Here is a 26,255-nt window from a genome sequence, read left to right as displayed (position 1 = left end):
ATTGGCACAGTTGATTTGTGTTTTTAAACCTGAGGATGTCTAACTTTGTCAACTAAGGATGATCCATGGGGAAATAGTAAAACTTCCTGGGAAACTGGTATCTGAGAAAGAAGTCTGTTTTGGTGCTTAAGTTAGATGTGGCAGAGACTGCTGGTGACCTCCCAGTGTCTATTCTTCTCTTCTTCTTTAGAAGTAGGACCCCCAAATTTAGTTTGGCACATGGCCCTTTGGTGTAAAAACTTCATTTCCCAGTCTCCCTGGCAATTAGATGTGACCATGTGACTAAGTTCTATTTAATGGGATGTAAATGCAACTGTCACTTAAAATTGATGAGAAATGTCCTTGAAAGATGTGGATGTACCCTAAGCAGTCCTTTCCTTCTTCTTGATGAAATGGAAACCAAATCTGAGTATGGTAGAACTGTAGGAGAGGAGTTTGGATCCCAAATCATTTCATGTAGACTCATCCCTCTCCAACTGTTCCCAACTCTTGCTACTTATCTGTGAACATCTTTAAACGTGAAAGAGAGACATTTATCTTGTTTATACCATTGTTATTTTGGTTCCTGTCATTCTCAGCCAAATGCAATATTAACTGATACAATGAGTAAAGGAAACATAATGATAAAGTAAACTGCTTCAGGTCTAAAGGTAGCTTTAAAATAACAAGTAGTTCCTACTGTAGTTTCTCTCATTTTTTCCTTCAAAATGCCTATGAAACATAGAAAAAGATGAAATTTGCAGCATTAGAAACCAAGACTGAGCCAATTTATTTGAAAGGATTTCCTAATAATTCTTTCCTATGTCTATTCACATGTTGAACAAATATTTTTTATTTTTAATTCATTTTTAAAAATTAATTAATTAATTTGTCTGCACCAGGTCTTAGCTGCAGCATGTGGGATCTAGTTCCCTGACCAGGGATCAAACCTGGGTCCCTTGCATCGGGAGCATGGAGTCTTAACCACTGGATCACCAGGGAAACCCCAACAAATATTTTTTAAAATAACTATTATGCATCAGGTTCTCCACTCAGGGAGTATGATGGTGAACAAAGAAATTCCCTGCCATGATGGGACTTCTGTTCCAGTGGGAGGAGACAGACTATAAACCAGATAAACAAAGAACTATGTCAGACTGTTTTGTATGTGAAAACAAGCAAAACAAAACAAACACAAAGTAAGGGAGTAGAAAGTGATAGATGGAGTGGTCAGGGAAGGCTTTTGGAGGAGATAACATCTGAGCAGACACCTAAATGAGGTGAAGGTCAGAGTCATGATGATATCTGGAGGAAGAACATTCAAGCCAGAGGATGCAACACATGCAAAGGCTCTGAGGCAGAAACAGGCATGGCATATTCCAGGAACACTGAGAAGATAACGTGGCTGGGAATAGAGTAAATGGGGAAAAGAAGTGGTAGGAAAAGATGCCTGAGAGCTGGTCAAGGGTCAGATAATGTAGGATGAATTACTAGGAGATCACATTTAACTGAACAAAAAACATACATCATGGTCCATTATAGATTCAATGTAATCCCTATCAAGCTACCAATGATATTTTTCACAGAACTAGAACAAATAATTTCACAATTTGTATGGAAATACAAAAAACTTTGAATAGCCAAAGCAGTCTTGAGAAAGAATAATGGAACTGGAGGAATTAATCTGCCTGACTTCAGACTATACTACAGAGCTACAGTCATCAAGACAGTAGGCACTGGCACAAAGACAGAAATATAGATCAATGGAACAAAATAGAAAGCCCAGAGATAAATTCATGCACCTATGGACACCTTATCTTTGACAAATGAGGCAAGAATATACAATGGAGAAAAGACAATCTCTTTAACAAGTGGTGCTGGGAAAACTGGTCAACCACTTGTAAAAGAATGAAACTAGAACACTTTCTAACACCATACACAAAAATAAACTCAAAATGGATTAAAGATCTAAATGTAAGACCAGAAACTATAAAGCTCCTAGAGGAAAACATAGGCAAAACACTGTCTGACATAAATCACAGCAGGATCCTTTATGACCCACCTCCCAGAGTAATGGAAATAAAAGCAAAAATAAACAAATGGGGCCTAATTAAACTTAAAAGCCTTTGCACAATGAAGGAAACTATAAGCAAGATGAAAAGACAGCCTTCAGAATGGGAGAAAATAATAGCAAATGAAGCAACTGACAAACAATTAATCTCACAAATATACAAGCAGCTCATATAGCTCAATTCCAGAAAAATAAACGACCCAGTGAAAAAATGGGCCAAAGAACTAAACAGACATTTCTCCAAAGAAGACATACAGATGGCTAACAAACACATGAAAAGATGCTCAACATCACTCATTATCAGAGAAATGCAAATCAAAACCACAATGAGGTACCATCTCTTGCTGGTCAGAATGGCTGCTATCAAAAAGTCTACAAACAATAAATGCTGGAGAGGATGCAGAGAAAAGGGAACCCTCTTACACAGTTGGTGGGAGTGCAAACTAGTACAGCTACTATGGAGAACGGTGTGGAGATTCCTTAAAAAATTGGAAATAGAACTGCCATACAACCCAGAAATCCCACTGCTGGGCATATACGCCAAGGAAACCATAATTGAAAGAGACACATGTGCTGCAGTGTTCATTGCAGCATTGTTTACAATAGCTAGAACATGGGAGCAACCTAGATGTCCATTGGCAGACGAATGGATAAGAAAGCTGTGGTACATATACACAATGGGATAGTACTCAGCTATTAAAAAGAACACATTTGAATCAGTTCTAACGAGGTGGATGAAACTGGAGCCTATTATACAGAATGAAGTAAGTCAGAAAGAAAAACACCAATGCAGTATATTAACACATATATATGGAATTTAGAAAGATGGTAATGATGACCCTATATGCGAGACAGCAAAAGAGACACAGATATAAAGAACAGACTTTTGGGCTCTGTGGGAGAAGGTGAGGGTGGGATAATTTGAGAGAACAGCATTGAAACTTGTATATTACCATATGTGAAATAGATCACCAGTCCAAGTTTGATGCATGAAACAGGGCACTCAAAGCTGGTGCACTGGGACAACCCTGAGGGATGGGATGGGGAGGGAGGTGGGAGGGAGGTTCAGGATGGGGGACACATGTACACCCATGGCTGATTCATGTCAATGTATGACAAAAACCACTACAATATTGTAAAGTAATTAGCCTCCAATTGAAAAAAAAAAGTAAGTGGGAAGACCTCTTTTCCCACTTACAACTACTACTATGCTGGGTTCAAAGTCATAACCTCTATTCCCATCAGAGAACTGGGCAGCCAACCCTCTGTTGTCTGAGTGTTTTTCACCAAAATGCCTTTCTCTATATAGTCAGAGGCCAACACCTCCAGAGAACATATAATCTCACTTAATCCTTTGACAGGTCACTAATGGAGTAGAGTACACTGGCATTGCACAGTGAGGTAAAGCACTGTAGTTTGTAAAGAGATAGAAGAACCCCAGATGCAATGGATGCTATAACTTTTATGATGCAATTTTATGGTGAGAGTTTGAGCACCAGGAAGTGACAGCAGAAGAAAAATGCTGGCTCTGAAATATAGTAAATTTCATACAGGAATTAATTTCAAACCATATAGTTGTTTAAATAATGGAATTACTTGGATTTATCTTCTATTTCCTTTCAAGAGTGTTATGCAAATAAATGTTGTTATTTAGTTGCTAAGTCACATCTGACTGCTTTGCAACCCCATGGACTGTAGCCTTCCAGGCTCCTCTGCCCGTGGGATTTCTAAGGCAAGAATACTGGAGTAAGTTGCCACTTTCTTCTCCAGGGGATCTTCCTGACCCAGGGATTGAACCTGAGTCTCCTGCATTGGCAGGCAGATTCTTTACCACTGAGCCACCAGGGAAGCCTTATGCAAATAATGCCAGTTTACAAAAAGTCTGACATAGCTTTCTTCACATGCCAGGCTGGTCTAAATGCATTCTGTGGATTGTCTACCAAGAGTCAACAGGTAAATTATAAGCATTTAAGAAAATGAACAAGGATGGCTTGAAATAGACCTATGCCAGGGCATATTTGGCTAGAGGGCCTATTTTAGAAGAAGAATTTAGGAATCACATTGCTTTACAAGCATGACTCATGTTGTTAGTAATATTTCAAGACAAGCCACTTAAAATACTGAGTGCTAATACTGGAAATGATCTTGTCTTCCACATGCTTTCAAGTGTCTTCATTTAAGTGTATATAATTGTGCCTACATTTAACAAGTGTCTATATTTGAACTCTGCAAGGTATAGCATTGTGATTAAGAGAACAAATTCTGTATCAGACCTGGATTAAAAATCTTAATCTCCACCATTTTCTCGGGCAAGTGTTTTAGCCAGTTTCCTTATTTGATAAGTGGAGGTGATTTCTATATCAAGGGTAATAGTAAGAATTACACTAGTTAATGTACAAAGTGCCAAGCATGTTACATGTCACATGGTAAGGCTCATTAAATTGTAGGTATTATTAAGCCACCTGCCAGTGCAGGAGACACAAGAAACATGAGCTCAATTCCTGGTTCAAGAAGATCCCCTGGAGTAGGAATTGGCAACCCACTCCAATCTTCTTGCCTGGAAAATTCCATGGACAGAAGAGTCTGTCCCACTACAGTCCATGGAGCTGCAAAGAGTCAGACACCACTGAGCAACTGAGCGTACACACGCACACACACACACACACACATATATATTATAGCGACTATCATTCCTAGGAGAAACTGCTAGGGATGAAAATCGTTCATTGAATAAAAACACAGGCAACCAATAGCATAGATTTGTTCCTCTCCTTTATAACTGCTTACCTGTCTAAGAACTGGGACCTCAGCTCACTGCACACTGTCACAGAAATCACCCATCAATTTATCAAATAAATCAGTCTAAAAACTCCAGGTGTACCTTCCCGTAAGGACCCGGTCTGTTGAACCGGAAAGCTTAAAGGCGTGACAATTACCCTTTGACCCACACTCCCCGATCAGTCACCTGCTCATTTAAATAGTGCGTCCCCTCGGTTGCCACTTGATAAAATTTTCGCCGAGCGCTCCTTGAAGATTCGCCAGAGGCGGCTGGAAGCTCCAGTTCTCACCTGGCCGGGTGTCCGCGGCGCCGGGCGAGCCACCTTGGTCTGGAGCCAAGTGAGAGCTCAGCGCCGCGTGGGTGGGGTGTCCCCGAAATCTCGTTTCGGAGGGCTCTGCTGGCTGCGGTGGGCGCAGAGGCTGCGCTGGGCGCTGCAGGCCGGCTGGACAGACACCTGCCAGACGCCTCTCATCCCCGCAGGGCTCCACACCCGCCGCGTGCGACTGGGGAGTAAGTGAGTGCCCGGCGCGCAGGGGAAGCTCCGGCTCGGGCTGCGCGCCGCGGGGCCGCCAGTTTGCGCGTAGGACCCCGGCGACCGCGCGGCCATGGGCGCACCGCGGGACAAAGGCACCTTCGTGGTGTGGGACTACGTAGTGTTCGCTGGGATGCTGCTCATCTCGGCAGTCATCGGTATCTACTACGCCTTCGCGGGGGGCGGCCAGCAGACTTCCAAGGACTTCTTGATGGGCGGCCGCAGGATGACCGCCGTGCCCGTGGCATTGTCCCTCACCGCAAGCTTCATGTCGGCCGTCACCGTCCTGGGCACTCCGTCCGAGGTCTACCGTTTTGGGGCCATATTCAGCATCTTTGCCATCACCTACTTCCTCGTGGTGGTCCTCAGCGCGGAGGTCTTCCTTCCCGTGTTCTACAAACTGGGCATTACCAGCACCTATGAGGTAAAGGGTGAGGGGGTCACGGGGAGAGGTGATGGGGGGAGAGGAGGACTTTTCAGGCTCCTGGAGAAATTTTCCTGGGGGCAGATTCACCACCACATCAAAATCTCTACCTGTTCATATCCATCACTTCTGCTGCCCTCCGCTTTCCGGGAGAGGTGTTCTGTAAAGGAGGGGAAAAAATCTTGGGACTTAAATTTCATGAGCTCGAAGGAAAAGAGAGGCTTCTGAAGTAAACAGAGTTATTTCGACTAGTGTTCACTAAGGCGATTTCTGCTTTAACATGTTTGATTCCGAGTCAAGGGGAAAGATTTTTAAACTTATCCTGGGGGAGGGTACGTTTTTCAAGTCTCAGCTCCTCCTCCTTGAAATGAATCCCCTCATTCCAGGTCCTCGGACTCCATTTACTTTTCCAGGATGGCAGGAAAGTATGTGTACTCTCCCCAGCCTTCCACCCAGGGGCAGGCACCCAAATGGTTAAGATTCTAAATCTCTTGTCCCACCACCTGCATTTGAGACGGGATTCTCCACTTACTAGCTGGAGAACCTGTATTGACATTAAACCAATTGTTTCTCTTTCTTAATCTCAAAATGGAAATAATTATACCACCTACCTCATCTGGTTGTTGGGAGGATTAGGTGAGATGATGCAAGGATAGTGTTTAGATTAGTGTCTGGCACAGGGTAAGTGCTGAATAAATGCTGACCCTAAGTATTGGGGTGATGATGGTAGAGGTGGTTCCATTGGGATCACTAGGAGAATTTGGCCGCAAGTTTCCTCATCAGCTCTGCCTTCTCCCTCTGTGGAGAGACAATTCAGAAAACTGGCTTTCCAATTGCACAGGTCCACTGATTGTAGATTCTCTCAAGTTGTCTGCCAGAAAGGGCTTTGCAAGGTAGTGTGAATGTTTGGTTTAGTTTAAAGAGCTGTTGAATGGGAGTGCCCAGGGAGAATAAAAATTCAGGGGAGGGGTTAGGCCTAGTTCCCTAAGCTCCGTGGACAAAGCTGCAGAAGTGTTCGATTCCAGAGGATGCTGAGCCTCTCAGCAGTCACCTTGTCCTTGAGTGGAATGTCCTTATGGAATGTTTGCCCCGATCCAGCCACTCAGTGAGGCTGCTTCAACTGGTGCTGGGGAAGGGCCCTGATGGTACAACAAGTGTTGGTGACAAACTGCCTGGGCTCCAGTGATGTCATTCAGGGCGAGGTGCCCCTGGGGTAGCGTTGCCTTCTTTGCACTCTGGTCATTGTATTTGAGAGTGTTTAGGCATCACCCCAGAAGTGAGCAGGATACAGTTTGTTTTGCTCAAAAGTGACAAACTGATTGTCCCAGGCCAAACTCAGTCTTAAGTCTTTTTGGTTGTTGCTAATCCTTATAACGCTTTGAAAAAAGTGAAGTGAAGTGAAGGTTGCTCAGTCATGTCCAACTCTTTGCGACCCCATGGACTGTACAGTCCATGGAATTCTCCAGGCCAGAATACTGGAGAGTGGGTGGCCTTTCCCTTCTCCAGGGGATCTTCCCAACCCAGGGATCGAACCCAGATCTCCCACATTGCAGGCGGATTCTTTACCAGCTGAGCCACAAGGGAAAAATTAATTTAGCATTTAATGATGATGATGAGAAGCCAAGTAAAATTCCAGATTCTGGCTTCTTTTGAAACTTAAAAGACTAGTGACTCAGGGCTCACATTTCCTGTGGTGACAGGAACTTCAGTTTATAGCCACTGCTCTAATTCACGATTAATTTCTATATTGAGGCCTCTTTGCTATATCTGCATGGTTACTTTCTTATGATAGAAAAATCTATCTGCATTTAAGTCTTTATCAAACATACAAAAGAGAAGTAGAAAGGTGTGAAGGGAGTTCTTGTTTGGAGGGGGATGTCAGAGAACGTATTTCTTACTGGATATGAGGAATATTTCAAGCTGGTTAATATATGAATGCCTGGTCAATTAACTTATGTATTTTACCTGATGAGATCTGCAGGCATTTTGAGTCTGTGAGCTCTGATCTGTAGTTAAACAACTCCAAAACCCAGAAGGGGTTTGAAGAACCTGGCATGAGGATTTCAGTCACCATAGATGACTGCTCCTCTCATAGTCACTGACCCATACCTCTCCAGGGCAGCAACATTAACTCAAGCAGAAACACATTTCCCACACATCCGCAGCAGTGGAGGCTAAGTTAGCAAGGCTCCAGCTAAAAATGGCAAAAAGCTAAGATTTGCCAAATGCTCAGTACAGGCTGGGTACTGAGCTGCCTGTTTTACATACATTTTCTGTCTCAATACTCAAAATAATCCTTATACTATGAGAGCCCCATTTTGGAAACAGAGAACCGGAGTAAACTAAGTTACACAAGAGAGCCTGCAGCAAAGTGGATACATGCTGAGAGGCTTGCAGTGGTGCATGCTGCTGCTTCTGAAGACTCCTGTGAGTGTTATAACCTTGAGTGGAGCTTAGAAGGGCTAAGGCAAAAGGGATGTGGTGTAGGACACAAGGGCTTGTGGGCACACAGGGGTGTCCATGACTAGTGGATGCCAGGCCGTTGGGGACAGAGAAGTTAGGTTTCATGCTATGTCTCTGGCAGTTGGTCATGGAAAACTCTTTCATGTGGTGTATTTTGTTTGTTTTATGCTGAGAGGTGGAGTCAACTATGCAGAATAAGAGGTCCAGCATTGAGAACCCTGGAATTCTTATACAAGTATGAAATTTCTCCCTAGTTTCCATTCGTTAGCTATGATACAATACAACGGGGCTTCATTGGTGGCTTAGATGGAAAAGAATCAGCCTACAATGACCCGGGTTCCATCCCTGAGTCAGGAAGATGCCCTGGAGAAGGGAATGGGAGCCAACTCCAGTATTCTTGCCTGAAGAATTCCATGAACAGAGTTGCCTGGTGGGCTACAGTCCATGGGATTGCAAAGAGTCAGACACAACTGAGTGACTAACACACACACACACACACACACACACAATACAATAGGCTATTCAGAAGCATTTGTGATGTCTATCACTGCTTTCAAGGTATAGGCCTGAGAGGTGTTTAACAACTTTCAGACCCACAGAAAAGAAATATCGTACAGGAACCCAACTGCATTCCCCATTTCTTCAGGATCTTGCTGGATTCAACAATATCTAAGTGTTTAAACTATGTTGCCCTTACTCTCTCTTTCTTTTAAAAACAAAATTCAATAGGAATCTTAGTGATCCTAAATTATTCAAAGTACCAAGAACGATGAGAGATCTTGGCTGATGATACGTGATATCAAACCAACCTTGGGTCCACTTGCCCATATATAGGAAAACCGATTCACTGACTCTGGGTTGTGGTGAAAGAAACTACAGCTTTTATTATTAGTCTGGGGCAGCTGATGATCAAAAACTCAGACTCCCGGATGGGTTTTAGGGAAGCATTTTTAAAGGCAAGGTGAGAAAGGGGAGTTGCAGAGTATATGATAACCTTGGGCACAATTCTCTGATAGGTTTATAGTGAGGTAACCGGGGAGTGTTACAGGGGTAAACATTATCAATCCTCAGGCTCCAGTGGTTCTGGGGGCATCAGTTAATTAGCTTCCATTTGGTGGAGGTTTTAGCATCTGTAAAGGAACTGGGGAAATGCACATCAGATACTGTTATCTTGGTACTTTGGGAAGGAACTAAAGAGTCTGTGACTGCTATATGGCTGATTTACTGTTTAAATTGTTACCAGTTCTTCTGGCCCAACTGCTACTTTTGTCACTATGTATTCAACATCTTTTCAATCATTAATTGTTGAGCCAGACTTTTGTAACTCAGGGATGCCTGGGAGACTACAGCTTTTCTATAAACAAGAGCCAAGGTGAGGACATGGGGGCAGGAATCTGTCCTGGGAAGGCCCCATAGGGTCCTGTTTGGTTACACAGATGCCTACTGTTACTCTATAGTTTTGTCAAGAAATCCTAGAGCTACTCTCTGAGCCTACAGATCAGTGACTTGGTCTTTAAGTTTTCCTTTAGCAGCCCAGTAGCTGAGGTGGACAAAGAACATCTCTGCCATTGCAGTAAAGAAAGAATACTGTGGCCACAAAGCCATCAGCCACTACAGCTGCCGCCCATGGTGCACCCTGAGAGAGTGGAGACGAGTAGGATACTGGCCCTAGATAGCTAAGATGTATATGAAAGGAAGGATTTCAGTAAGCTCAGACTCTTGCATCTTTCCATACACTTTAGGGCTAAAATCACTAACTTGAGATATCTGTTTTTTGTGATTAGCAGTAATCTTTTGATGTTCAACTACATATTCTTCCCTTGCCCCCTAGTAAATACTCCTCTATATCCTGGCTCCTCCCTTATCTCTTTGGAACAGTTCCTCAGAGCTATCTAAGAGGCTGCCATCCCGGGCTATAGTCCTCAGTAAGGCCTCAGAATAAAGAATAATTCTCAACTTCTACGTTGTGCACTTTTTTCACTCAACACTGAGATGGCCAATGACATAGAATGTCACTGACATGGTCATGACACTGGAATTCTTGGTTCTGTCTTGAGTTAGTCTTGTGTGAGGAAAAATATATACATATATTTTGTTCAACCTGCTACATTCTTACCTCCATCACATTTTCCTCCTCAGTTTTTTTTTTTTTTTTTTTGGTCTCCATCAGTTTGAATATCCATACCTAGAAAAGGCAAAGATTTCTCTTGTCAATTCATGTACATTTATTTTTAATAGAGTTTTACTAAAACAACTTAGAAGAAATAACAGTGCCCTGTTTCCATGCTTCAAAACACCTCTTGGGTTTTCTAAAAAGTCTTCCAAAATATAGTTGGATAATTTCCACACATGTAATTTACTAAGATTCAAATTCTCAAGGCCTATTGCTTTGGTTACCAGCTTCTTAATGTCTTAGATTTAAGTGAATGGTTTACAACATTTCCCCATCCATTTGCATCATTTGATGGTCACCAAAATCCTGCAGAGTAAGAGAGGAAAGAATTATTACTATGATCCACATTTTCAAGAGGAGGAAATTGAGATTTTGAGTGCCCCAAGCTTGTGGAGTCAAGAGTGAGGCTGGAACAAAGGCTGGAACTCTTGCCCCATTGTAGTCACTGAACAGCACTGTGTGTTTTTTACTTATCAGTTGTTTTAGGAGGTCCTACTATGTGTCAGTGCCACTCAGTCACTCTGGATGAATTGTAAACACACAGGCAGTTTACTTGCTATTTTGGACAACATAATGGTTATGTACACAGAGTTTGACATCAAATGGTCCCAAATTTGCATTGTCTCTAACAATTATTAGGTTGCAATCTTGGTTTTCTCTCTGTACCCCAGTGTCCTGGTTTCTAATATTCATTTTGTGTAGTAACCACCTCATGGACTTACCTGGGAGGACAAGACACGCAGCAAATACATTATAAATGTTAGCCGTAATTATGAAGCAAAAATATCTAGTGTCTTTTCCTCTGATATTTACCTAATGTCAGTTTTTCCTTCCTTCTTTTTTCTTCTGTATGTGAAAAGACTACTGTTAGCCTTAAAATTCTCTGTATATTGTAGTAACACTATTCAAGTTAAAGAATGTCTTGGACCCCAGCTTCCTCCGTCATAGCTCAGTGGGTAAAGAATCTGCCTGCAGTGCAGGAGACCTGGGCTCGATCCCCAGGTTGGGAAGATCACCTGGAGAAGGAAATGGTAACCCACTCCAGTACTCTTGTCTGGAGAATCCCATGGACAGAGGAGCCTGGCGGGCTAAGTCCATGTGGTCACAAGAGTCGGACACGACTTAGTGACTAAACCATGGACCCCAGCTTCCTTCCAGCTCTAAAGTCCTAGGATTCTAACTCTGTGACACATTATTATATAACATAGGAGATAGGCACACTAATGATCTACCTCAGAGATATGGCAGGTTTGGTTCCAGACCACCACAATAAAGTGAATATTGCAGTAAAGCGAGTTTTTTCTTTCTCAGTGCATATAAAAGTTGTGTTTACACTATGCCTTAGTCTATTAAGCGTACAATAGCTCTTTGTCTAAAAAACAATGTATATACCGTAATTAAAAAATACCTTATTGCTAAAAAATGCTAACCATCATCTGAGCCTCCAGTGAGTGGTAAGCATTTTGCAATAGCAACATCAAAGATCACTGATCACAGCTCACTGTAACAAATATAACAATAATGAAAAAGCTTGAAATATTGGGAGAATTACCAAAGTGTGACACAGAGACATGAAGTGAGCAAAGGTTGTTAGAAAAATGATGCCAATGATGCCAGACTTGCTTCATGGAAGGTTGCCAGAAATCTTCCATTTGTAAAAAATGCAGTGTCTGTGAAGAACAATAAAGAGAAGTGCTATAAAACGAGGTATGCCTCTATATTATAAGCTATTGCAGATGTCAAGGTTGGCTCCGAATAGAAAAACGGACTTAGGCTGATTAAAGTTAAAAATTTTTATTCTAAGGATACGGGCATAGCTCACAGAATAGGAGGAAAAGTGAAACAAACAGACTATGAAAAGGAACAGAAGCCAGGGCAGCCTCTTCAGGCCACGCTGTCAGGATTAGTCTGCTTTCTGCTTCAGTCATTTTCTGTCTTTATATCTCGCCTCCAAGATTCACCCATTGAGAAGAGAAGCTGACTGGCTGAACGTAGGTCATGTGTCTTGTCTTTCAAGACACCTTGTTTGACAGTTCTGCCGCAGTTGCCTCAAATGGGAAAGGGTTGATTCCTTAAGTGATTCAAGGGAAATTTATTGGGTAGATACCAAGAGAAAGGGGAGGAAAACACCTTGTTCATTCTAAAAATGCAGAAAATAATTGCATTGGTATGACATTCTGCAAAAGGCAAAACTTGTAGAGATGGAGAATGGATCCATGATTGCCAAGGTTTAGGGATGGAAAGAGGATTTGACTACAAAGGAGCAACATGAAGGACTTTTCTGGGGGTGATGAAACTGTTCTGTGTTAAAACCATTGAACTGGGACTTAGCCTAGCAGTCCAGTGGTTAAGACTCCGCACACCCAATTTAGGGGACACAGGTTGCATCCCTGATTGGGGAACTAAGATCCCACATGCCACACAGTGTGGCCAAAAACAGACAAACAAAAAAATTTTGAACTGTACTCTAAAACAAGGGTCAGTTTTGCTATATGTAATTTAAAATACTAATTTAAATAATTTGTACACCTATGGCTGTACATATGTACATAGGTAACATGTACACCTATAGCTGATTCATGTTGATGTTTGACAGAAAACAACAAAATTCTGTAAAGCAATTATCCTTCAGTTAAAAAATAAATAATTTTAAAAATAAAATATTAATTTAAATAACTTAATATTTAAATAATTTAAATTAAATATTAATAGTGAAATAGAAATGCAGGATAAAAATTAGTTATGAAGTTTCTTTAAAGTTTTAGCTCCTTTACTTCTTAAGCTGCTGGTTTTTTCAAAGTGTCCCGAAGTTGTACATATTAACCGTTTTTCCTTTTTTTGGAAACAGTATTTAGAACTTCGATTTAACAAATGCGTTCGTCTCTGTGGAACAATTCTCTTCATTGCTCAAACAGTAAGTAGCCATCAGTTCATTTATTTTATCTTCTATTCATCTACAGTGTTTTTTAAACAAGGCACCTGGGTCAATCTTCTTTGGTAAATACATGAAAGATAAAAGAGGTTGAACGTAGGAGGACACACAAAAGGAAAAACACCTGTCAGTACATAGCATTAATCCTTAAGATCATTAACCATTGTCTCAGCAAGTGCATTATTTTCTGAGAAAACAGTGAGTTAAGTGAACACTGAATATTATATTGAACAAGCAACAGTTATGGTTATGGAAATATGCTTTTCCCTCTTATGTCTCCCTCTGTCCCTACCAAAGTGACAGTAAGGGCATGGCTTAGATGACAAAGATATTTGAAGGAACTGTACTAGCTGATAGTAGGAATTATAATAAAGGGAAAATATATTTTCCCTTTATTTGTATATGTGTATTTCTTAGTATTTTTGCAGAGTGTTAAGTAATAGATTTAATAGAAAAAATTAGCTGACATAGGAATAAAAACATTTGAAAATAATTTTCCTTGAAAGCATACTTTAAAAAAATGAGTCAATGCACTCTTTCACAAATTGAACTGTAAAATTGAACCTAATTGATATACTCACTGAGTATAAAGCAAAAACATCATGCACTCAGGAGGAGTTTTTAAAGCCAAGTGCACAATCCAATGGGCTTCCCAGGTTGCTCAGTGGTAGAGTCTGCCTGCCAAGCAGGAGACTCAGGTTCAGTCCCTGAGTTGGGAACATTCCCTGGAGAAGGAAATGGCAGCACACTCCAGTATTCTTGCCTAGGAAATCCCATGGACAGAGGAGCCTGGTGGGCTACAGTCCACAGGGTCACAAAAAAACAACCCCCCCCCAATCCAATACTTCAAAAATATGCAAGTATAGATTTACTGATTGGCACAAATGGAAATCAAAGATTTGCGAAGTCATCAGTGACAGAGATTGCCTCTCACCCATCATCTTGTCACTATCATTGTCACATAATTTAGACCTATCTCCCTCTTGGCAGCTAAGTCTTTCATGAGTGAGTTTGAGGAAGGAGTTTTCAATCTCATCCCTATTTATAATTCCATTTCTCCAGTCAAAAGCTACCCAAGCATTTGCTACAGCAAGATAGAGTGCCTTTGTAAATTATTTAACTTAGCTTCATTTTATATCTTTGCTAGCTATGTAGCTTAAGTTGTATTTGCCCTTAACACTTGCAGTATGAAAGATAAGAGCCCTCTGGGGTGTGGTAGAGATTCTAACCCAGAGCTGAGGCTAGTAGCTTGCATTCCACAAAGGAGTTCAGTCCCTTTTTGGATCATCATTAGAAGTGCCAACAGAAATGTAAGAGTGGGGACAAATGTTAAGAAGATGGCCGGGTCACATTTTCAAATCTTTAACTTGAACGATATAATGACTGTGGAAAGCTAGTGCATTCCTGCAAAAGGAGGGGAGCTTTAGAATCCACTGTTTGAAGGACTTACTTCTATAGATCTACTCATGCAATTTAATCAAATACTGAATAATATGTTTTTTCATAATATGTTTTATAGCGTAATCATAGAATTAGCCTCTATGTATTTGAAAGATCAGATGCAATGAAAATGATATTTTGAGAAAAAGAACATATTTCTCTTACTGTTGTACCCCAGATTAATAAATATTTGTTAAGTATATGAATGAAAAATAATAATGTTAAAAAGATAGAGTAGAATTTTTGTTGGCCCTCAGGAAATTTTAGGGCAAATTTACACTTTTGTTTAATTAGTGGTCATGCCAACTTTTGCAAACAAGTTTCCAAAATTTTCACTGCTTTCCCACTTATATCTGCAGTGATTGACAAAAGTTTGAAAGCATATGAATGAGCATCGCCCTTTTAAATCTGTACCCTTTCTTTCTTCCAAATTGTTCCAGATCTAAGAAAATTGGTTTCAAACTTGAATTGATGGATTAGTGACTATCTGCACTAAGCACTGCATGAAAAGTCCACATTTTTACATAAAATTGGTCATAAAAGGTTTTTGTAACCTATGATCATACCCCAAATAGAAAAGGAGAGTCAACTTTACTTAAATAACATTTTCAAGTTACAAGCAAATTTTGTTAAAGTATATTGAAACTATGGTTTTTAATTCATAAGTAAATTTATAGAAAAATATCAATATTTCATTTTGTAATTCATACTATTTATTTGTTTTCTTTTTCCCTCTAGATTCTATATACTGGAATTGTTATTTATGCCCCTGCCCTGGCTTTGAATCAAGGTACATTTTGGAGTTAATATGTCACTCACACTTGGAGGTTCACTTTTAACAGACTTTATTCTCTCTTGGGGTAGATGGGGAGGTAGAGGAATGCTTCCAGTAGCCTGCATCAGCTTGAGGTGGGTCTGGTGGGTTCAGTGTCTACCCTAGCAGCTTCTCTGGGTTCCTGAATCATAGCTCAGAAAGGTCTGTAAATTGGTAGAAGGTTAGAACACTGGGGCCTTCCCTGGTGACTCAGTGGTAAAGAACATGCCTGCCAATGCAGGAGATAAGGGTTCAATCCCTGGGTCAGAAAGATCCCCTGGAGAAGGAAATGGCAACCCACTTCAGTATTCTTGCTGGGAGAATCCCATGGACAGAGGAGCCTGGCAGGCTACCATCCATGGAGTTGCAAGAGTCAGACATGACTTAGCAACTAAACAATAACAACAGGCTTCACTGGGCTGTGTTTCTCTGGGATGTGCCAACCAGCCATTCTCCATTCCTTCAGAATGAACACCCCCTGTAGTCTAAATCATGAATGGACTGTACTTGCTCCCTTTGTGTTTGTTACCTGGAGCCCATCTCCAACAGTTCAGTTCAGTTCAGCCACCCAGTCGTGTCCGACTGTTTGTGACCCCATGGACTACAGCACACCAGGCCTCCCTGTTCATCACCAACTCCCGGAGTTTACTCAAACTCATGTCCATTGAGTCAGTGATGCCAACTATCTTGTCCTCTGCTGCCCCCTTCTCCTCCTGCCTTCAGTCATTCCCAGCATCAGGGTCTTTTCAAATGAGTCAGTTCTTTGCATCAGGTTGCCGAACTATTGGAGTTTCAGCTTCAGCCTCAGTCCTTCCAATGAATATTCAGGACTGATTTCCTTTAGGATGGACTGATTGGATCTCCTTGCAGTCCAAGGGACTCTCAAGAGTCTTCTCCAACACTACAGTTCAAAAGCATCAATTCTTCGGCACTCAGCTTTCTTTATAGTCCAACTCTCACATCCATATATGCCTGCTGGAAAAACTAGCTTTGACTAGACAGACTTTTGTTGGCAAAGTAATGTCTCTACTTTTTAATGTGCTGTCTAGGCTGGTCATAACTTTTCTTCCAAAGAGTAAGCGTCTTTTAATGGAAAAGACGCTTACTCCTTGGAAGAAAAATTATCTCAGACAGACTTTTGCATTATTCAGCTCAGGCTTGGTCCCATTGTAAAACTGGGCAGGAGGAGAAATTTTTTTTCTCCCCACTTCGAATCTGATCCAAAATATAAGAAAAAGAGGTCTGTGTGATTTGAAATATTAGATTCCTCCTAGTGACCAAAGGACAGATGGCTATAGTATCCTTATAAATAAATATGTGACAATTTTATGGATCAACAAGTTACTCTCTAGATTTGGGAAGAAAATAGCTGTGAAACTGGGATTGTTTATTGAGGCAAAGAAGTGAATTAGTCATACCCTCAAAAGGCTTCAGGGAAACTACATACTTTAAATTCTTATCAATCAGAAGCAAATTTGTCCCTGAAACTTCCTTCTACAATGGACAAGTGGAGTCTGTGATAGGAAGAATGTGATGCAGTTCCTCAAATTAATATAAAATGGAAAACCTCAAAGAAAACAAGAAAAGAAGGGAAAACCCCTTCTAACTCCAGATTCTAATTTCTTGATTTCATGATACATAGATAATAGTTGTCATCTACATTTATAAAGCACAGCAGTATCATTACAAAGAAGAAATCCATTGTATAATGTGATGTTGAATTCTGAATGTCAGGCGTGTTTCTTGTAAATATTACCAACATTGTGAATGAATCACTTCATATGTAAAGAGCTGAGCTATAAACTTCATAAGTTACCTATTGGAGTTAAGTATAACTGAAATGTTGGCTTTAGAGTTTTAAAGTGCAGCTCTGGGAATAAGAAAGCGCTACCTTCAGTGCTTCAGTGATTGTTCTTATCAGTTTATTGAGCCACTCCCCGGGAGTAAATTAGGATTTGAGGCATTGCATTTTGACCACTTTAATATCAGCCATGTATTTTACCGTGGGCTTCCCAGTGGCTCAGTGGGTAAAGAATTGCCTGCAATGCTGAAGACACAGGAGATGCCAGTTCAATCCCTGGATCAGGAAGATCCCCTGGAGGAGGGCATGGCAACCCACTCCAGTATTGTTGCCTAGAGAATCCCACGGATAGAGGAGCCTGGCAGGCTACAGTCTGTAGGGTCACAGAGTTGGACATGACTAAAGCGACTGAGCATACATGCATTTTACTGTAACAAAGCAGTAAACACAGACAGAGAGAGAGTACTTGGTGTGCAACAGATGCTCCATAGAAATTTTTTTAGCTGAATTGGAACTTAACATTCTCTATGTGCGATCTTTTTAATCTTTTTTTTAAAATTACAGAAAACTTCAATCATATGCTAAAATAGAATAGTGTGCTGAACGCTAACATACCATTAACTCTACACTAATAATTACCAACTCTTGATTTATTTCACTCCCTATTTCCATCATGAGATTATTTTGCTGCAAATCTGAGATATTTTATCATTTCATCTGAATTCCATATGTCTTTTACATACTTTTTTTCACTGAGGTATAATTGACATATAACATTATATTAGTTGCAGGTTTACCATAATGATTCAGTATTTGTATATTGCAGTGATCACCACAATAGGTCTAGTTAACATACATCATCATGGTGGTAGTGGTTTTGTTGCTAAGTCATGTCCAACACTTTTGCAACCCCTTGGACTGTAGCCTGCCAGGCAACCCTCTCCAGTATTCTTGCCTGGGAAATCCCATGGGTAGAGGGTTGCCATTTCTTTCTCTAGGGAGTATTCCCGACCTAGAGATCAAACCCAGGTCTCCCGCATTGGCAGGCAGATTATTTACCACTGAGCCACCAGGGAAGCCCTGTTAAATGCAATACATAAATATAATTTGAAAATATCCGTAATTCCTAAATTTGGGGGGAATTTTAAGGGACATTATAGGATTATAATTTCTTCCCTGGTGGCTCAGATAGTAAAGAATCTGCCTGCAAAGCAGGAGTCCTGGGTTTGATCTCTGGGTTCCATCCTAGAGTGGGAAATGGCAACCCAAGCCAGTATTCTTGTCTGGAGAATTCCATGGACTGAGAAACCTGGCAGGCTACAGTCCATGGGGTCGCAAAGAGTAAGACACCACTGAGTGACTAACACTTTCACTTTTTCCAGCTATAATGTGTACTCTTCAGAATAAAGACTGAGTTTGGTATAGAGGCACCTGCAAAAGATCCAAGGTAATGAAACAAAGGACACAGAACAGATTAATGGTTCTACCCTTCATAATTATGAGATCAATACTTCCTTTTCAGATACTAAGCTCACCAAGTTACCTTTTGATCAGAATTTGGCTTCCCACAATGATATGCTAATCAGTAGGAAATTATGTGATCATGAACTAACAATTACAACAAGTCTGCTTATGACCCCTATTTCTCATTGTATATTAGTAAACTTTGATGCTGTTTTACAGCAATGCTTATAGTTTACCAGTCAACATGACTTTTCCCCCTATAACCCATTCATCTTTGCATTTCTATATCTACAAAGTGAAAAGCCAAATTCTGGGAATGTAAAGATAGCATTAGGGTATAGATACACCTGGCCAAGCAGCATCTCTCTCTCTTTTTAAAATATTCAAATACCATTAATGCATAGGATTGAGATTCAAGAAGGATTTTTTAAAATTCATGGCAGTTGTTGTTCTTCAGCAGCTAAATCATGTCCAATTCTTTGCAACTCTGTGGACTGCAACACACCAGGCTTCCCTGCCCTTCACTTTTTCCTGGAGTTTGCTCAAACTCATGGCCATTGAGTCGGTGATGCTACCTAACCATCTCATCCTCTGCTACCCCCTTCTCCTCCTGCCGACAGTCTTTCCCAGCATCTGGGTCTTTCCCAGTGAATCAGTTCTTCACATCAGGTTGCCAAGGTATTGGAGCTTCAGCTTCAGCATCAGTTCTTCCAATAAATATTCAGGGTTGATTTCCTTTAGAGCTTGTATCACATATTCAATTATCTTTCCTTTAACTTTATAAGGACGAAGTAAGTTATTTGGCTCTTCAACCTTGTTTTTTGTTTTGTTTTTAAGAAAAAGCTTTTGACTAAATAGCTTTTAGAGAATCAAGTTTTTCTCTAGGCCTGTGGAGAAAATTGTCTAAAATAAAATGACATTTCTAGCCTATAGTTTGAAGGACTATGCTTACAAAACAAACAAGATCATATTCAGTGACATGTTAGATAATTTACATTCAGATATCCTGGATTTAAAAGGAGCGTTGAGAAAGTGATAGCAGGTAGAAACATAGCTATCAGCAGGTAAAGAAAATTTATTTAACAGTGACCACTGCTTCTGTGATGAAAGCATGAGGTAGAATAAAATTATGTAAAATATCATTACCCTTCAGATTTTCAGCTTATTTTCATAAATGTCTAGAAAATGCATATAGTGTTAGAGGTGATTTGAGAAGGACAGGAAGAATTAGAAGAGAATTTTGAAAAGCTACTCTGGAGGTTATTTGGTTGATTTATTATTATCATATTTATTCCTAAATGCCCAGTCGTGATAATAGGAACTAGATTCCTACATATACAAAACTAAAATGATCGAGAAAAAACCTGCAATTCCACTTAGTTAAATATTGATAACAATAGCATGAGGTTTGAATATATTAGAAGAAAATACATATCGTTATGTTAACAATGATCACATCTGAGCAGTCAATTTTCTGATGCCTTTTTCCTCACATTGAATATAAAATTACTCTTTGGGATATGCACTGCTCATAGTTATGAAATTTTTTTCTTATGATGAGAGCTTTTAAGATTTACTTTCTTAACAACATTTAAAATATGCAAGACAGTATTATTAACCATGCTGTACATTACATTCTCATGATTTATATATTCCGTAACTGACGGTTTGTACCAAGGTGTGTTTTTAAAATACAATTGTAACTTCCATCATTTATAAAACATTAACACTAATTGCTTGCTACCATCAATATGGGGCTTCCCTGGTGGCTCAGTGGTAAAGAATCCACCTGCTAATGCAGGAGATGCCGATTCGATCCCTGGGTCGGAAAGATTCCCCTGGAGAAAGAAATGGCAACCCATTCCAGTATTATTGCCTGGGAAATGCCGTGGACAGAGAAGCCTCATGGGCTACAGTCCACGGGGGTGCAAAAGAGTTGGACATGACTTAGTGACTAAAAAACAACAATCGCCATTATGAGGTCAGTGTTCAGAGATCCCTGATGTTTTCTCAGTGTTTATTAGAATCAGGATTCAGATAAGTTTATGTATCTGTAATTAGTTCACTTGTTTAAGTTTCTCTTTCTTGCTTTTTAAAATTGAAAGCCATATTTTATTGTGATATAGTGTATATACAATAACATGCGCAACAATAAAATAAGTGCACAGTTGGTTGACTTTTGACAATTTTGTGTACTTGTGACAACCATTCAACTCAAGAGATAGAATATTTTTATCATCATTTCCCAGAAATTTTTTGTGTTTCTTTCAATGAATCCCCCCTCTATTCCAAGCAGTGAGCTTTTATTACCATAAATTTCCTTTCCCTGTTCTTAGATTCTATATAAGTGGAATCATATAGTGCCTTTTTTTGTATCTGGTTTCTTTTGCTCAACAAAATGTTTTTGAGGTATTCGTTCATATTGTTACATGTATCAGTAATTCATTCCTTTTTGTTGCTAGTATTTTATCATATGCATCTACCAAAATCTGTTTATCCATTCTCTTGTTGATGCATGTTGGGTTGTTCCAGTTTTAGGCTATTTTGAATGAAAGCTGCTAAGAACATTCTTGTACAGGTTTCGTTTTGTCTTGCTTTGCTTTTTGATATGTTTTCATTTTTAGTGGATGAATACCTGGAAGCAGTATAAAGTTAAATATATACCTGTTCTGACTCAACACAGGGTAGTCACATGTACAGAATTTAAGAGTAACTACCAAATAGCTTTTCTAAGTTGTTGTATCATTATACATGCCCACCCCACAACCTACAAGTTTCGGTGATTCCATGTCCTTGCCAGCATTTTGTATTTGTCTTTTTAATTATAGCCATTCTAGTTGTACCATCTATTATCTTACTGTGGTTTTATTTTGTATTTTCTTGATGACTGTTGATGTTGAGCTTACTGGCTCATAGAATAAAAAAATCAATACAAAAAAGAAAACAACCTAACAAAAAGTGGGCAAAAGACTTGACCCGTCATTTACATGGTCTATCTATCCATTACTTGGCCTATTTATCCGTTTACCCAGGCCTTTAAAATTTCTCTCAGTAATGTCTTTTCATTTGCAAGTATGGAAAAATACAATTGCCTTCTATATGTTGATCTTCTATCCTAAGAACTTGCTAAATATACTTACTAATTCAAGTACGCTTTTGGAAAATCCTTTGTGGTTTTCATGTTGTTTATGAATAGAAACAAAGAATATATCAATCTGATTTCAGTATTGACCATTTGGTGATGTACACGTATAGAGTTTTCTCTTGTGTTGTTGGAAGAGGGTGTTTGCTATGACCCATGCTTTCCCTTGGCAAAATTCTCTTAGCCTTTGACCTGCTTCGTTTTGTACTCCAAGGCCAAATTTGCCTGTTACTCCAGGTATCTCTTGACTTTCCACTTTTCCATTCCAATCCCCTATAATGAAAAGGACATCTTTTTGGGGGTGTTAATTCTAGAAGGTCTTGTAGGTTTTCATAGAACTGTTCAGTTTCTTCAGCATTATTGGTCGGAGCACAGACTTGGATTACTGTGATATCGAATGGTTTGCCTTGGAAACAAACAGATCATTCTGTCGTTTTTGAGACTGCATCCAAGTACTGCATTTTGGACTCTTTTGCTGACTATGATGGCTACTCCATTTCTTCTAAGGGATTCTTGCCCACAGTAGAGAAACAATGGAAACAGTGAGAGACTTTTTTGGGCTCCAAAATCACTGCAGATGGTGACTGCAGCCATGAAATTAAAACACGCTTGCTCCTCCGATGATAAACTATGCCCAACCTAGACAGCATATTAAAAAGCAGAGACATTACGTTGCCAACAAAGGTCTGTCTAGTCAAAGCTATGGTTTTCCAGTAGTCATGTATGGATGTGACAGTTGGACTATGAAGAAAGCTGAGTGCTGAAGAATTGATGCTTTTGAACAGTGGTGTTGGAGAAGACTCTTGAGAGTCCCCTGGACTGCAAGGAGATCCAACCAGTCCATCCTAAAGGAAATCAGTCCTGAATATTCATTGGAAAGACTGATACTGAAGCTGAAATTCCAATAGTTTGGCAACCTAATGCGAAGAACCGACTCATAGGAAAAGACCCTGATTCTGGGAAAGATTGAAGGTGGGAAGAGAAGGGCTAACAGGATGAGATAGTTGGATGGCATCACTGATGTGATGGACATGAGTTTGAGTAGGCTCTGGGAGTTGGTGATGGACAGGGAAGCCTGGTGTGCTGCAGTCCATGGGGTCGCAAAGAGTCAGACACGACTGAGAGACAGAATCCTGACTGATGAACAGAAACAGTTTTACTACTTCTTTTCCTGTCTGTATGCCTTTTACTTCTCTGTCTTCATGCACTGTTAATGTAGAAATTATTGATTTTTCAAATGTTAAAGCAATTTTCATTCTTGGGATAAACTTTACTTGGTCATAATGTATTAACCTTTTAATATATTGATGAATTTGATTTGCCAGTATTTTATAAAGGATTTTTGCAGGTTATGAGGAGTATTGGCATGAGATTTACTTTTCCTTTAATGTCTTTGTCAGGGTTTTTGTATTAATTATACTGACTTTCTATGGTTTGGAAAATGTTCCTTCCTCTATTTTCTGAAAGAGGTATAAGACTGTGTATTTATTTCTTAAATGCTTGAAAGAATTCACAATGAGGGCATCTGAGCCTGATACTTATTTTTGTAGAAAAGTTTTAGTTTATGCATACAGTTTCTTTAATAAACATAGTCATTTGGATTTTCTAGTTTTTATTCAGTCAGTTTTAGTCAGCTGTCTTTTTTAGGACATTAATTCATTTTATCTAATATGCCAAGTCATTGGCATAAAGTTGTTTAAAATATCCTCTTGTTATCCTTTTAATGTTTATAGAATCTATAGTGATGTCCCTTCTAATTGTTCCTAATATTGATATCTTTTCTGTCCTTTTTTTCCTTGATGTACCTTGCTAGTCTTTTATTGATGTTTTAAATTTTTTCTAAGAACTAGTTTCTGGCTTTGTTGATTTTATGTATTTGCTTTCTATTTCATTAATTATGTTTACTGTTTCTTCTACTTAACTTTGGGCTTAAAATTTTTAGCTTCTTAAGGTAGAAACTTAGACCATTGATTTTAAATGTTTCTTATTTTCTAAAATAAGATTTAAAGCTATAAATTCTATTGTAAGTACTGCTTCATCTGCATCCCACAGGTTTTGATACCTTGTGTTTTCTTTAATCATTCAGTTCAATATATTTTCCAATTTCTCTTGTGATTTCTTTTACCCACGGGTTATTTAGAAGTGTGTTACATAATTTTTAAATATTTGGTGATTTTCAAACATACCTTTTTGTTATTGGTTTCTAAATTAATGCTGCTTTGGTCAGAGAACTACTATGATTTTAATTCTTTGAAATGTATTGAGATTTGTTTTATAGCCCAGGATATGGTCTCTGTTCCTGAACATTCCGTATATTTTTGTACAGAGTGTTCATTGTGTTGGGGACGATATTCTATAAATGTCAAAATTTCAGCTCATTAATTTTCCAGGCTCTTGGTTTTATTGATTGCATCACCATGGGGTCATTTAATGTTCCCTAGTCCTCTGTATTTCTTGTGAAGTATATCTAGAAGCATTCTCAGACTTCATTTCAACTTTTTGGAGACTATTCCATAATGCAGTTTTCAACTCCTTTGAGTAAATACCAAAGAACACAATTGTTGAATTATATTACAAGAATATGTTTAGTTTTGTAGGAAACCACCAAAGTGCCTTCTAAAATGGCTCTTGCCATTTTGCATTCTTACCTGCAATGCATGAAAGACTTATGTTGCTTCATGTCCTTGCCAGCATGTGATGTCAATGTTCCAAATTTTGACTATTCTAACAAGTGTATATAGTAGTATCTCATTTTAATTTGCATTTCCCTGATGACATATGATGTGGAGCATCTTTTCATATGCTTATTTGTCATCTATATATGTTTTGTGAGGTATCTGTTAAAGTCTTGGTACAGTTTAGAATCAGGTTTTTTTTTTTTGCTGTTGAGTTTTAAGCATTTTGTATGATATGGAGAACAATCCCTTATCAGATGTCTTTTGTAAAATTTTCTTTCAAATCTATGGGCATAGAGTTGTTATCCTTCCATTAAAAAGTATAATTTGACCCACTGCTTCTTTTTTAAAAAATTGAATGGATTAATTAATGACACATTAATAGTTGCAGCTTATTACTGCAAAAAGTTGAAATGAAGTCTGAGAATATGTCTAGATCTAGTTCACAAGAAGTACAGAGGACTGGGGAACATTAAATGATCCCATGATGATGGAATCAGTAATGATACTTCAGTAGTTTCAGCATGTGAGCTCTGTAGTTACAGCTCCCGGGCTCTAGAGCATAGGCTCAGTAGCTGTGACACATGGGCTTAGTTGCCCCAAGGCATGTGGGATCTTCCTGGATCATCGATCAAACCCATGTCTCCTGCATTGGCGGACAGATTCTTATCCACTGAGGCACCAGGGAAGTTTTGCCCCTCTACTTCTTAAATAAATGGTAACAAATGATATAAGCTTTTCTCTTTCTTGGTCCCATTTTAGTAACATGAACAGCTTGTCTTTCAAGGACTGGTAGAAAAATGTGTTTATTTGAACCATGACAACAAATATCCTATGACCCCATTCAGTCTGGGTAACTACCTCCCAATATCAAGCAGTTTCTCAGCTTAATTATAATATAAATGCTTTTTCATGTATTTGATTTAGCCAATGTTGGATCCTGTATAGTGTCTGAGGGTAGACGCCAGGTCTGTTTAACTCATCAAATAAATTTTGAACTCTATTTGTTTTGGTACATTTTTTGAGATTTGGGCCTAGTTTAGGGTAAGAGGGCCTATGGGGCCACCCAAGACAGATGGGTCATGGTGGAGAGGTCTGACAGAATGTGGTCCACTGGAGAAGGGCATGGCAAACCACTTCAGTATTCTTGCCTTGAGAACCCCATGAACAGTATAAAAAGGCAAAAAGATAGGACACTGAAAGATGAACTCCCCAGGTCAGTAGGTGCCCAATATACTAATGGAGATCAGTGGAGAAATAACTCCAGAAAGAATGATGGGATGGAGCCAAAGCAAAAACAATACCCAACTGTGGATGTGACTGGTGATAGACGCAAAGTCCGATGCTGTAAAGAGCAATATTGCATAGGAACCTGGAATGTTAGGTCCATGAATCAAGGCAAACTGGAAGTGGTCAAACAGGAGATGGTAAGAGTGAACGTCGACATTCTAGGAATTAGCGAACTAAGATGGACTGGAATGGGTGAATTTAACTCAGATGACCATTATATCTACTACTGTGGGCAAGAATCCCTTAGAAGAAATGGAGTAGCCATCATGATCAACA

The 26,255-nt window shown here is 39.5% G+C and overlaps 1 protein-coding gene and 1 long non-coding RNA gene across 2 annotated transcripts in view; one reads left to right on the top strand and one right to left on the bottom strand.

The window, feature by feature from the left end:
• SLC5A8 (solute carrier family 5 member 8) overlaps positions 1 to 26,255 on the top strand; it is a 124,232-nt gene that overhangs the window by 63,487 nt on the left and 34,490 nt on the right. Inside the window, exons 4-6 of the mRNA XM_081595464.1 lie at positions 5,310 to 5,785; positions 13,270 to 13,335; positions 15,532 to 15,583. Coding sequence (XP_081451590.1) covers positions 5,435 to 5,785; positions 13,270 to 13,335; positions 15,532 to 15,583 — 469 coding nt within the window. The 5' untranslated portion in view covers positions 5,310 to 5,434. The remainder of the gene's footprint in view (positions 1 to 5,309; positions 5,786 to 13,269; positions 13,336 to 15,531; positions 15,584 to 26,255) is intronic.
• LOC145546993 (uncharacterized) lies at positions 4,808 to 20,762 on the bottom strand. The gene is made up of 6 exons (XR_014083437.1): positions 20,662 to 20,762; positions 11,974 to 12,091; positions 10,365 to 10,433; positions 6,397 to 6,583; positions 5,896 to 5,945; positions 4,808 to 5,778 (listed from the first exon to the last, which is right to left on the bottom strand). It is a non-coding gene; the product is annotated as an uncharacterized LOC145546993 (long non-coding RNA).

This window comes from Giraffa tippelskirchi, chromosome 4, assembly GCF_054371585.1.
Source record: "Giraffa tippelskirchi isolate mGirTip1 chromosome 4, T2T-mGirTip1v1.2.pri, whole genome shotgun sequence".
In the NCBI taxonomy this organism is placed as follows: Eukaryota; Metazoa; Chordata; class Mammalia; order Artiodactyla; family Giraffidae; genus Giraffa; species Giraffa tippelskirchi.
The sequence above is the reverse complement of the archived record's forward strand: the minus strand, read 5'-3'. Positions and strand labels throughout refer to the sequence as shown.